The sequence below is a fragment of the Propithecus coquereli genome, unplaced genomic scaffold, assembly GCF_000956105.1.
Source record: "Propithecus coquereli isolate 6110/MARCELLA unplaced genomic scaffold, Pcoq_1.0 Scaffold1, whole genome shotgun sequence".
Taxonomy (NCBI): Eukaryota; Metazoa; Chordata; class Mammalia; order Primates; family Indriidae; genus Propithecus; species Propithecus coquereli.
Window position 1 is genome coordinate 6498719 of NW_012133857.1, and position 13456 is coordinate 6512174.

General features: G+C 36.6%; 1 protein-coding gene across 1 annotated transcript in view; it reads right to left on the reverse strand.

The window, feature by feature from the left end:
• Window positions 1–7658: 7658 nt before the first annotated feature.
• HIGD1A (HIG1 hypoxia inducible domain family, member 1A) overlaps window positions 7659–13456 on the reverse strand; it is a 109897-nt gene continuing 104099 nt past the window's right edge. Inside the window, exons 8-9 of the mRNA XM_012654930.1 lie at window positions 11304–11438; window positions 7659–8665 (exon numbers count right to left, since the gene is read on the reverse strand). Of these exons, the coding sequence (XP_012510384.1) occupies window positions 8616–8665; window positions 11304–11438 (185 nt within the window). The 3' untranslated portion in view covers window positions 7659–8615. The remainder of the gene's footprint in view (window positions 8666–11303; window positions 11439–13456) is intronic.

The following is a 13456-nucleotide window of genomic DNA, read 5'->3' on the forward strand; positions in this document are numbered from 1 at the left end:
GTTCTGCGCAGAAATGCACATTCCGCTGTACTGCAGGGGAATTGAAGAGTGAACAATCGCACCGTGAAATTTAACGTAGCCGTTAAGATAACGTTGAAAAATGTAAAATAGTGTGAGGAATGGTTATATTACGATGGTGAGTGGAAACAGCAGGACGCAAGATAGCAATGCTAAATAAAGAAGGTTGTATTTTTTCAAAATACGCACAAAAACAAGAGTGAAATAGAAATATTTAAAGTGGTTATATTCGGGTGGTATAATTGCAGTGCTGTGTTTTTGTTTTTGCACTTTAGATTTTAAAAATAATGAACGTGATTTATTTTCATAGAGGAAAACACTTATATGTTTTTTTTTAAAGGCTCTTTCCAGTTTAAGACACTAATATATTTCAGGGCTACATGGGTTGGGAGGCAAATTTCTAGGAAAGATGATCCAAGGGAGTTTTCCAAATATTTACCTAGGCTTTTATAATATGGAAATCTTGTTATCTAACAGTTGTGATTTTTCCATTTTTTTTTTCTTCATAAGGTGAATACCCATAGACATGCATGAGAAGATGCAGCACCAGACCACCATGAGGTCTTATGGAAATAGGTGCAGTGGCTGGATGGAAAAGAGCATCAGATGCTTGAGACTTTAAATCTTGTATACTTTAGAATATTTTAAAAGTAACGAACATGGTTTATTTTCATAGAGGTTTATTTTCGTCCTAGTGGTATGGGGTAATGAACAGCCAGGTCTACTTAGAGGGCTTCTAGGAAAGCATTGTTCCCAGCGGAAAGCCAGGTTTCCATTCAGATGGAAAGAACATGCCGTGACAAAGTTAAGGATTCAGGAGAATTTCAAAACAGACATTCTAGAGTGCATATTAGAAAGTTTGGGAAAGAGAGGGCGGGTAACATTTTGCCCCAGCAACTCAAGGATTGTTTTTGACAAGGATATTTATTCTTACAATAACCCATTCTTAGAAAACCAGAGATGATTTTCCTCTAGATTTGTTACCTTTCCACTGCCACCACTGATGCTCTCCGGCCACTTTTTGTGCCCATGTATACAGTCTCTCAAGAATTTTCTGTAGTTTGTAAACTTGATGTTTTACTATCCAGGAAGATGGAGAATTTGGGTCACCATGTATTTCCTCTTGTAGATTATATAGATGTTTGTTAATTCTAGCCCACTTTGCTTCTCTAACTAGAAGTACCTGTAGGACACCGCTCTTTATTTGTTTGCTTTTTAATTTGAAGATTTTATTGAGATTATTATAGATTCACATACAGTTGTAAGAAATATACAGAGAGCTCCCTGTACACTTTACCAGTTTCCCCCAATGGTAACATTTTGTAGAACTATAGTATAATATCACAACCAGGATATTGACATTGATACGATCCACTGATCTTATTTAGATTTCCCCAATTTTAATATATTCATCTTTTTGTGTGTATGTAGTTCTATACAATCTTACAATGTGTAGTTCGTGTATATACCACCAGTCAAGACACTGAACACAGGTTTTCAAGATGGCTGACTAGAGACATCGGACACTCCCCCTCTCCAGAAAGAATAACCAAAATTGCAAATAGGTAATCACACCTGAAATAGAACATCTAGAAGAAAACACTGGAGTTCAACAGAAGTCACAGGAAACACCCAAGGCAAAGAAAGAGAAGGAAGGGAGCAGCCAGCTTGGCTGAGATTGGCCGGGAGCTCAGAGTGGCTCTCTACTGCAGGGAAATGGTAACTGAGAAACTCTCAGGGGTCCCCACTGGGGACCACTGCAATTCTAGCCACAGGAAAATCCTTACCCATGTGGGCCCTGGGATTAGCATGGGCAGCGATCTGGAGAGCTTGCTAGGGCATAGCTCCAGACCGGGAACTCGTGCTTGGTCACTCCCCACCTCCAGACCTAAGCAGCCACAGTACAGTGCCATTGCGAGAGCCCAGCCTCTACCAGACTGGATCCGGTTCTAGAAACTAACAGTCCCCACATATCCACAACCTGGGACCCCTCACTTGCATCCCCTAGAGTCCAGCTGGAAGGCTGCAGTAGCACAGTGTTGGCTGGACCCAATGGTGCTGCAGGGTCCCCAGCACTCTAGCCCACACAGTACTACTCCCCAGGGAAAGGATGTTGCAGTGGACCAGAAAGGTTGTCCCTGGGACAAAGAGAACTAAAGCACACACTTTCCAGAACCTGAGAGCTCCCTGCCTGAAATCTCTCTGTCTGGGTTGTGAGATGCAACCCCACCCACACCAGTGGCACAGCATCTGTGCTCTAGTGCATGTCCCAAATGCAGGTTCCCTATACACACCGCTGCGGCCACTGCTATTGCTGGAGATGAAGTATGCATTCCCAGAGCCTGAGAGCTCCCTGCACGGGACTGCTGATAGCAACCCCACACCAATAGTAGGACCACTGTGCTCTAGCATGAGCCCTGAGGTCAGGCTCATCACACCCACCGCTGCAGATTGCCCTGTGCTGCCCTGTGCTGCCTACTACACATGTACCCCATAAATATGTAAAAATTATGTATCAGTGAAAAATGAAAAATAAAAAAGAATGATGGATTAAAAAAAGATACTGAATACTTACTATCACAAGGATCCTTCTGTTGCATTTTTATAATGACATACATCTCTCTCCTGCCCTCTGCCCTAGTCCGTTACTCTTCATAACCACTAATCTGTTCTCCATTTCTAAAATTTTATCATTTCAAAAATGTTATATAAATGGAATAACACAGCATTGTAACCGTAACCTTTTAGCGTTGATTTTTTTTTAACTCAGAGTCTTCTCTGGAGAGTCATATAAGTTGCCGTGTGTATCAATAATCCATTCTGTTTTATTGCTGAATAGTATTGCAAGGTATGGAGGTACCACAGTTTATTTAACCATTTATCCACTGAAGAACATCTGGCTTGTTTCTAGTTAGGGGCAATTATGATTCAGCTGCTATGAAAATTTACGTACAGGTTTTTGTGTGAATATGAGTTTTCATTTCTATGGAATAAATGCCTGAGTGCAGTTGCTGGGCAGTATGGTAACTGCATATTTAGTTTTATAAGAAATTACTAAACTGTTTTCCAGAGTGACTATACCATTTTACATTCCTACCAGAAATGTATGAGGGATCCAATTTTTCCACATCCTTGCCAGCATTTAGTGTTGTCACTCTTTTTATTTTAGTCATTTTAATAGTTGTGTAGTGGTATCTCATTGTGGTTCTAATGTACATGATGGATAATGATATTGAACATTTTTTTCTTGTGCTTATTCACCTTCTGTATATTTTCTTTGGTGAAGTGTCTGATCATGTATTTTGCCCAATTTCTAACTGTTGAGTTTTGAGAATTCTTAATATAATCTATATACTAATCCTTTGTTGGATATGTGGTTTGCAAATGTTTTCTCCCAATCTGTAGCTTACCTTTTGATCCTCTTCACATGGGCTTTCACAACAAAAAGTTTGATTTTGATGAGGTTCAGTTTATCAGTTTCTTCTTTTATGGACTGTGCTTTTGATATCAAGTCTAAGAACTCTTTGTGTACCTCTGGATCCCAAAGATTTTCCCTAGTTTTTCTAAAGTGTTAGAGTTTTATGCCCATCATTTATTTCAATATAATTTTAGGTGTGAGGTTTAGGTCAAGTTTCTTTTTTTCCTATGATGTTAATTGCTCCAACACCACTTGTTGGAAGGCTATGCTTCCTCCATTGAATTGTTTTTTGAACCTTTTCCAAAAATCAGTTGAGCAAACTCAACAACAAAAAACCAATTCAAAAATGTGCAAAGGACTTCAATATACATTTCTCCAAAGATATATAAATGGACAATAAGCATAGGAAAAGATGCTAGCCATTACAGAAATGTAAATCAAAACCACAATGAGATACTATTTCATACCCATTAGGATGGATATTATCCAAAAAAGGGAAAATAACAAGTGCTGGCCAGGATGTGGAGAATTTGGAAGCATTATGCATTGCTGGTGGAAATGTAAAATGGTGTAGTCTCTGTAGAAAACAGTTTGGTGGTTTTTCAAAAAGCTAAACATAGAATTACCATATGATCCCGCAATTCCACTTCTCGGTATCCATCCAAAAGAAGGGACTCAAACAGATAATTGTACACCAAGTTCATCGCAGCATTATTCACCATAGCCAAAAAGTGGAAACAACCCAAGTGTCCATCAACAGATGAATAGATGAGCAAAATGTGGTGTCCATACATACACTCAATAGAATATTATTCAGCCTTAAAAAGAATGAAATTTTGATACATGCTACAACATGGATATCAATGTAAAGACACCAGAAACATGAAAAAGCAAGAAAATGACACCCCCAAAGGATCACAATAATTCTCCAGCAACAGATTCTAATCAAAAAGAAATTTATGAAATCCCAGAAAAAGAATTCAAAATATTGATTTTGAAGAAGCTCAGTCAGATATAAGAGAATACTGAAAAATAATACAAAGAAATCAGAAAGGCACTTTGAGATATGAATGAGAAATTGATCAAAGAGATAGATTTCATAAAAAAGAAAAACATTGGATTTAAACTGCAGATTAGATCAAATGGATCTAACAGATATTTACAGAACATTTTATCCAATAGCTGCAGAATACACCTTCTCATCAGCCTCCCAAAGTGCTGGGATTACAGGTGTGAGCCACCATGCCTGACCCAAAAACCCAAACCTATTTATTCTAATGAATTCAACAGACACTGAACACTTGTATGAGCCAGGTGATCTGGATGAAAAACAGCATCATACCCTCAAACTGACACTGGGGGAGAGAGGCATGGAAGCAATCACACACACCAATGCTCCAATAATGTCCATTAAGCCAAGGAATCTAACTCTCAATGAAAAATCAACATATCGCCTCCTTAAAGTAGAATATTGTTTTCTCCAGCAGACTTTCCCCAACCCCAACCCTGGGTTAGGTCCCCCAGCCAGATATTCCTGTTGCATCCTATACCTAATATTCATCATGCTTCGTTGTGTTTGGGGCTCAGAATCCCATACCCCCAAATATGGCGCTTTGCCATGCTGGACTGAAGAAGCAGCCTCAAGGTCTCTTTGACAAACTGACTCTTCACTCCCCCGCAACTCCCTGCCTGGTCTCTATGAAGATATTCTCTGAAGTTCCCTTATCTGCCTGAAGTCCTGACTCCCCAAAGGAAAAAACAATTACCTTTGGTCCCTTCCCTGAGTTTTCATTAACTCATATTGCAGGATGAGACTGAAGTCTGTCAACACACTTGGACAGACTTGTCACAAACTACTTTGTGCTCTGTAGACCCAACAAACTTTGTTCCAGGCTGTTACATGTTCTCCAAGCCCATTGGTTTCCCCTAAAAATCATTTACTATCCTTCCAATTGCCTCATTTCCCCCATCTCCCTCTTCCCTGTGAAGAAGGGTATATAAACATCTGTAGCCCATTGGGTTATTGGGTAATCATTCTCCTGAGATTCCCCCATATTATGTACATTGAAATAAATTTCATATGTCTTTTCTCTTATTAATCTGCCTCTTGTCAGTTGATTTTTCAGTGAAACTTCAAAGAGCAAAGGGAAAGTTTTCCCTTGGCCCCTACAGTTGTAATCACTTATTTAACGCCAGCCTTCCATGCTAGACAATAAATTCTGAGGGCAGGCTCAAGTGCCTCCCTGTGCTGCTGCATTCCTACACTTAACACAGTAATAATAGTAACAGCATCCATCTATTGAGCTCACTAATGTTATCAGGTGCTACACTAAGCCCTTTACATTCACTAACATATTTAATCCCACCAACCCTAGGCCACTGACATTGTCCTCGTTTTACAGATGAGAAAACCATGGCTACTTGGCCGGGAATGGCAGGTCTCATTCATAAAAGAGCACCATATCCACTTGAGCCACTTTTAACAATTTCTATAATCTGACGCTGGCCCATCCATCCAAACTAATTTGCCATTCTCTTCAGGCAAGCAATCCCACTCATTTTCTCTTCAACACATAATGCTCATTACCATCTTAACACTTCACTCCTGTTCTCTCCCTATCCTCTGCCATTTAACTAAACCAATGCTCTCAAATTAGTTTTTATTTAAACAAAATCAATAGTATGCTCATCTATTAGAATGCAAATTTTCTGAAAATGTAGTGAAAATTGACCCAGAAAGGTCAACACCAGGACTTACATTATTAAAATTATTAGACTTGAAAAAGACACAATTTTTGAAGCATCCAAGCAAAAAATCAAAATTACTTAAGGGAAAATGTCACATGACCTTAGGCTTCTGTGTATCAGTATTTTCAATAGTCTCAAGCAAAACGTGAACTAAGAATTTTAAATCTAGCCAAATTGTTTTTACTGTGTAAAGGCTACAGATAAACATATTCAAACATATAAAAACATATAAAAATTTAGGGGAATTTTTCTATGAGTCTTTCTTGAGGGAACTATTAAACCACTAATTTCTGCCAACCAAGAGATTGCTGGGAATGTTTGAGTTTTGACTATATTTAAATTGTAGAACTAGGATGAAGAAATGCGAGGATGACAGAATGTAAACATCATTATGTTCTCACAATGTAGGAATGATAAAGTATAATCATACTGACTAGTACTGGGTGGTGGAGAAGGAGGGGAGGAAGAAATGTGCTAGGTTTAAATATTGCTCATAAGGCATTATTAGTGACTGGAAAGAAATAGAAGAGTGTTATAATTATATAAATAACCACCAGACCAGAAATTACCCACAAAAAGCAAAGAATATAAAACATACCATACAGTAAAATATTCTTAAAATCATCACAACACAAAGCAGAACAGGATTATAGCAGGGAACAACAAAAAAAGCCAATTTTCTGAAACTTGTTCCCAAATTTGTTCCTCTACAGAAAATCCTTCATGAAATAATTAAGACTGCCTACAAGCATATCTTGTCTATTTAAAGCTGAGAAAATAGTTCTTAATATCTTATATTTTTAAAGCACTTTCATATAGACCTATATGATTTACCAGCTAGATAAGACCATAGAAATTATCTAGTCCAAGCTCTATCTCATTTCAAAGATAGGAAAAGATTGAGAAAATTCTGATTTGGTCCAGGTCACACAGTCAGTAGGTGAGTTAAGACCACATTACAACCTCTTGTCTAATTTTATTATGTTAACTGCTGCCACTCCAGCATTAATTTCATACAGCTCAACATTCTGAAACTATAACACCTGTTAGCATCTACCACTTAAAGAGAGTAGATTGCTGTCCTTAAAGGACAATTCCATGCAATCTAAACCAGAAAAAAACGCATACCCATGTGATCAGTTCTACAGGCAGGACAGTATAATGGAATATAAGCTATTAAGCTAGACAGCCCAGGTTCCAGTGCCAAACCTACAACCTTCTCCAGCTATGTAAACTTGGGAAAATTACTTATGTGGTTCATGCCTCAGTCCTCTCATCTGTGAAATGACGATCATAGTTGCTACCGCTTGTTAGGAAGCTTAAATGACATTGTGGCTCCTACCGAAGATACAAAATGTTTTATCTTTTTTCTTAGAACTTACTTTTTGTGCTAATTTGAGGAATGATTTATTTTTCCAAACTGAAATAAATACAGGAGATTTGATGTGTTCACTTATTTTAATAACAATACATATACCATGTTATCACCATGGAATGTGAGTTCAGATTACACACGAGAATTTGATAAGTGTAATAAAGTATTCTGTAGTATATCAAAGTTTGTGTATAATGTCCGGCCAAACCAGCTTGCTCATAAATCATTAATCACTCCCATTATAGGCAATTTGTTTAGTTTAACATTTCTAATTCTTACAAAGAAAATAAACATAATGCACACACTTAAAAAAGTTCTTTATTTACCTATGTATTAGTGCTTAAAATACATTATTTCTATTTCAAGGTGACATTTAAAAATTACTCAAATATAACAGCAGCAAAAATATAATTTTGCAATTACAGAAGAGCTAAACTGGAATCCATAATTAAGTTTTTCTCATGTTTACAACTGTGATTCTGAAATAAATGCTACTACTATGCAGCTCTGTTGTAAGCTTTCTAGGTTTAAACACATACACATACACTTTCAATTTGAAAGGCTTTACAAATTATATTCATGCATTTTTTTAAAAGAGTTCTAAAAGAGCCAACCAGTCCCCAAAACTGAAGTACTCAACCAGTCCCCAAGACAGGCAGAAAAAAGTTAAATTAACTGGGGTAAATAGGACTCCTACGTGACACTCACAGCATGCAATGTTCTGCAGCAAACTGGGAGTACTTCAGGGTTGGCCTGCTGTCCTCTTTAGAACTGATTTCATTTAACGGTTTAAGAAGGTGGACATTTTAACATCGTCAAGTGCATTTAGGTGACATGTTTCTTTTTGTGTTAACTTGACTCCCATGAATGTCCTAGTTAGTGAACTAGTCACTAGTAATTTGGTCACCAGGCAAATCAAGCCTACAAGAAGGGAAGCCAATATTAAAAATACTATATTATTGTCTGAACTCATTCAAATAATTTATTTTTGACATAGATAAGTAACTTAATAACTAAAGCAGCTCCTCCAACAAGACCAAGACAGCAGCTCTTCTTCTAAGGTTTAGGTTTTGCCCAGAATTCCCGATACATGGAATAGCCCATACCTAAAGAAAAAGAATGTTAGTTAAACATTTAAATATTTTCTTCAATATTAAGAAAATAAAAAAATCAGTTCATAAAATAGCTATAATAGCCTTGAATATTTACAAGGGGAACAAGACCCTAGGAAGCTTACACCCTTGCCTTCTTAAAGAATTTAAATTTCTTAAACTCCTTTTTTTTTTGAGGAGAAGGAAAGAAGTTTATTAATTTGCTGGCAAATGAGGAGGTTGGCAGATTATCCTCTTAAAGTACCAACATCCTCTTCTTAAACTCTTTTTACATACAGTAGTTTCCCAAGTAGCTAAGGGTTAGTATGACTAGCTTACACTGTTAAAATACTTCTTTAAAGAACAATCAGTATTTACCTGACAACTTTAAAATGAGTCACTCTTGTTACATAATACCAAATAAAGTAAATGAAATAATGCCAAGAAAAGCTACCTATACTAATACCTACATTTTAAAAATCTTTCCACTTTCCAGTCATACCAAGAACCAAATCAAAGACTCAATTCCCTTCACAATAGCAACAAAGAAAATAAAGTACCTAGGAATATATTTAACTAAGGAGGTAAAAGACCTCTACAGGAAGAACTATGAAACATTGAGGAAGGAAATAGCAGAGGACATAAACAGGTGGAAAACCATACCATGCTCGTGGGGCGGCAGACTCAACATTGTTAAAATGTCTATACTACCCAAAGTGATCTACAGATTCAATGTAATCCCTATTAAAATACCAACATCATTTTTCACAGATGTAGAAAAAATTAATTTTACACTTTGTATGGAACCACAGAAGACCCCATATAGCAAAAACAATCCTAGGCAATAAAAACAAAATGGGAGGTATCAATTTACCAGACTTCAAACTTTACTACAAGGCTGCAGTAATCAAATCAGCTTAGTACTGGCACAAAAACAGAGCCATTGACCAGAGGAACAGAACTGAGAACCCAGATATAAAACCATCTTCATATAGCCATTTAATCTTTGACAAAGCAGACAAAAACATACACTGGGGAAAAGAATCCTTATTCAATAAATGGTGCTGGAAAAACTGGATAGCCACATGTAGAAGACCGAACCAGGATCCACACCTTTCACCTCTCACAAAAATCAGCTCACGCTGGGTAACAGACTTAAGTCTAAGGAGTGAAACTATTAGAATTCTAGAGGAAAATGTTGGAAATACTCTTCTAGACATTGGCCTAGGCAAAGAATTTATGAAGAAGACCCCAAAGGCAATCACAGCAACAACCAAAATAAATAAATGGGACCTGATCAAATTAAAAAGCTTCTGCACAGCCAAAGAAACTGTCACAAGAGCAAACAGACAACCTACAGAATGGGAGAAAATTTTTGCATGCTACAAATCCGATAAAGGGCTGATAACCAGAATCTACTTAGAACTTGGGAAAATCAACAAGAAAAAATCAAACGACCCTATCAAAAAGTGGGCAAAGGACATGAACAGAAACTTTTCAAAAGAAGACAGAATTATGGCCAAAAAACATGAAAAAATGCTCAACATCTCTAATCATCAGGGAAATGCAAATCAAAACCACGATGAGATATCACTTATCTCCAGTGAGACTGGCCTTTATCAAAAAGTCCCAAAACAATAAATGTTGGCATGGATGCAGAGAGATAGGAACACTCATACACTGCTGGTGGGACTGCAAATTAGTACAACCTCTGTGGAAAGCAATATGGAGATACCTTAAAGAGATACAAGTAGAATTATCATTTGATCCAGCAATCCCATTACTGGGCATCTACCCAAAAGAACAAAAGACACTCTAAAAAAAAGACACCTGCACCTGAATGTTTATAGCAGCACAATTCACAATTGCAAAGATGTGGAAACAACGTAAGTGTCCATCAATACATGAGTGGATTAATAAAATGTGATATATGTATACCACGGAGTACTATTCAGCTTTAAGAAACAATGGTGATATAGCACCTCTTGTATTCTCCTGGATAGAGCTGGAACGCATTCTACTAAGTGAAGTATCCCAAGAATGGAAAAACAAGCACCACATGTACTCACCATCAAATTGGTATTAACTGATCAACACATAAGCGCACGTATAAGAATAACATTTATTGGATGTCGGGCAGGGGGGAAGAGGGGACGGGTATATGCATACACAAAGAGTACGATGCACACCACCTGGGGGATGGACATGCTTGAAGCTCGGACTTGGGGGGGGAAGGGGGGCAAGGGCAACATATGTAACCTAAACATCTGTACCCCCATAATATGCTGAAATAAAAAAAAAAATCTTTCCACTTTCAAAAACTCAGTAAAATAGCAATCATATGTCTCTCCTAGATAATGAACGTTACACCAACCATATTTGCATGTCTAGACTCTTCGATGAAATTATAAACTCAGTGATGGACAGGATTACTTCTTCTCTCTTTCTTTAAAACCTTATGAGAATATCTCATAGAGAGTAAAACTATGTCACTACTTGAATTATTTTTATTGATTCAATTTTTACATGAAACTGAATATAAATGATACTTTCAAACTGCCTAAAGTTCAGCTAAAAGTATCTACTTTGTTTTGTTTGTAAAGAAATGCCTTAATGGGGAACCAAAATTTGAAAATTTCCTATAGAAACCTACCAAGAGTCATTGCTCCCACAACAAAGCCTTGGGCTGCCACGCGCATGTGGATCAGGTGAACGGACATTTTAGTATTTCCCCTGCTCTTCAATTTGTATAATCCATATGCAACAATTGCTGCAAAACCTGCCATTCCTGTAAAACAAAGTCACAAGTACGTCAGATGCATGGGGAGAGGGGGACCAAGATGATTTTACCATTATCAACCCAAATAAATGACTGAGGCAAAAATCTCAATCAATGGAGGTTTATTAAGCCAAGATTTTGAGGACACACCCAGGAAAAACAAAAACCACAAACAAGCTGTGGCTATTTTTCCAAAGGGGAGGTTGGAACCTTCAGCATTTTAAAGGCATACAGAGAAAAGGAAAAAGGCAGGAGTGGGGAGGACTGATGAGGTACTGGCTGCATTCTTGTGAGGTATAAGAAATCTACATTTTACATAAAATAAGGGAGCGAAGGAAATATTGATTAAGTAGATGTCCCTAGGTAGGTGGAAGAATGTCTGATTTTGTCTTGTCTCCAGTTCTGTTACCTGAAAGATAAACTTGTAATTCATTGTTAGTGTGGAATTGGATAGGCTTTAGTTTTAAGTGCTAGACATAGATACAATTTGCACATCCTTGCTTATGGGAGGTTAGCGAGAAATTTCCTTAACGAATAGTCTGTGGTGCCTGAGGTTGTGATTTTCTGTTTATACCATCAATAAATGTACTTTCTATTCTTTTTGTAAGAATGTTTTATCAGATGATTAATTAGCTAACAAACTGAATTTTTCATTTTTTCCCACTCAGAACTAAAAATCTTTAAGTAAACAGCAGATCCAGAAAGTCAGGATTATCTTTAAAATTGTGGGTTTGTGGAACCAGCAGATGAATTAAGAGTATAATTATTACAACAAAACAAATGTGCTAAAAGTTTTATCTGGAGTTGGGGAATGAATTTATAACTCTTCCTCTCTGTCCTACTTCCCTCCCTGAAGAGAACCAATATAGCAGAGACAATCCTACACATTACTATCACTGAGAAACACATAGATCTCGCCTATATACTTCAAACTTTGAGATACTGTACTGGGAACATTGTAAGTAAAGCATTGCATAGCAGAAAGCAACAGAGCAATGTTAGAGTTAAAATTATGACCCTAGAATTCTATACAAAACCAAGCCCTCATTTGTTTTGAGGACAAAAGCATTTAGGACATGACCTTGCATGTTTTCAAAGTATGCTATTATGTACTTATACAAAAACCTAAAGGAAGTAATACAGTCAAATGGAAATAGTCAATCAAACTGGACAGTTCAAAAAATAAAAACACAATGGGTGAGATATAATGGTGAGCAAAAAAGGTAGTAAAATTTATACTGGTTCCTTGAAAATGATTGGATATAAGGTATAAAACTTAATAAAAATTAATAATATGGAATTAAGGCTATGCTTATTACCACAAAACATGCATGCTAAGGGTCTTACCTTGAGTTAGGGAATTAATTTATATTCACTTTAATACTTGAAATATATGAAAAAACATATCCTGATTAACAATGTAAAGATAATCACAAGCAGTAAAGGAATAGCTGCAGAACTTCCGAATCATTAGAAAAAATTTTAAAATAATAATAAAAGGAAACAACAAGAAAGTGTAACAAATAGAAAACATCAAGTAATAAAACTAAAACTAAGAGAACTTATTATAATAAATGTGAATGTAAGTTAACTTCCTCTACGAGGTTGAAAAACAAAACCTGGATATATGCTTTGTACAGTGGATACAACTAGAATGACACCATAGAATTAAAAGTAAAAGTATGGGCAAAGATAAGACCAGGCAATTAAGCAAAGAGAAAGCAAGAGTGGCAATAGTAAATAATATCAAAGTAGAATTCTAGGTAAAAAGCATTGACTGTGTCACATATGCAGATATTTTATAATAATAAAAAGGTTGGTCCATAAAAAAGTCATACACTTGTAAATAATCTAATTAACATAGCAGTAAAATAAATGAAGCCAAAATTGCTAGCAACACAAGACATGCTCTATTAGAAGATAAATAAAATGAGAAAATGTTAACATTGTCTCTTTCACAAAACAACAGAATAAGAAGCCCCAAACTAAAGCTATAGAATCGAATGACACCATTAAATAATCTTACT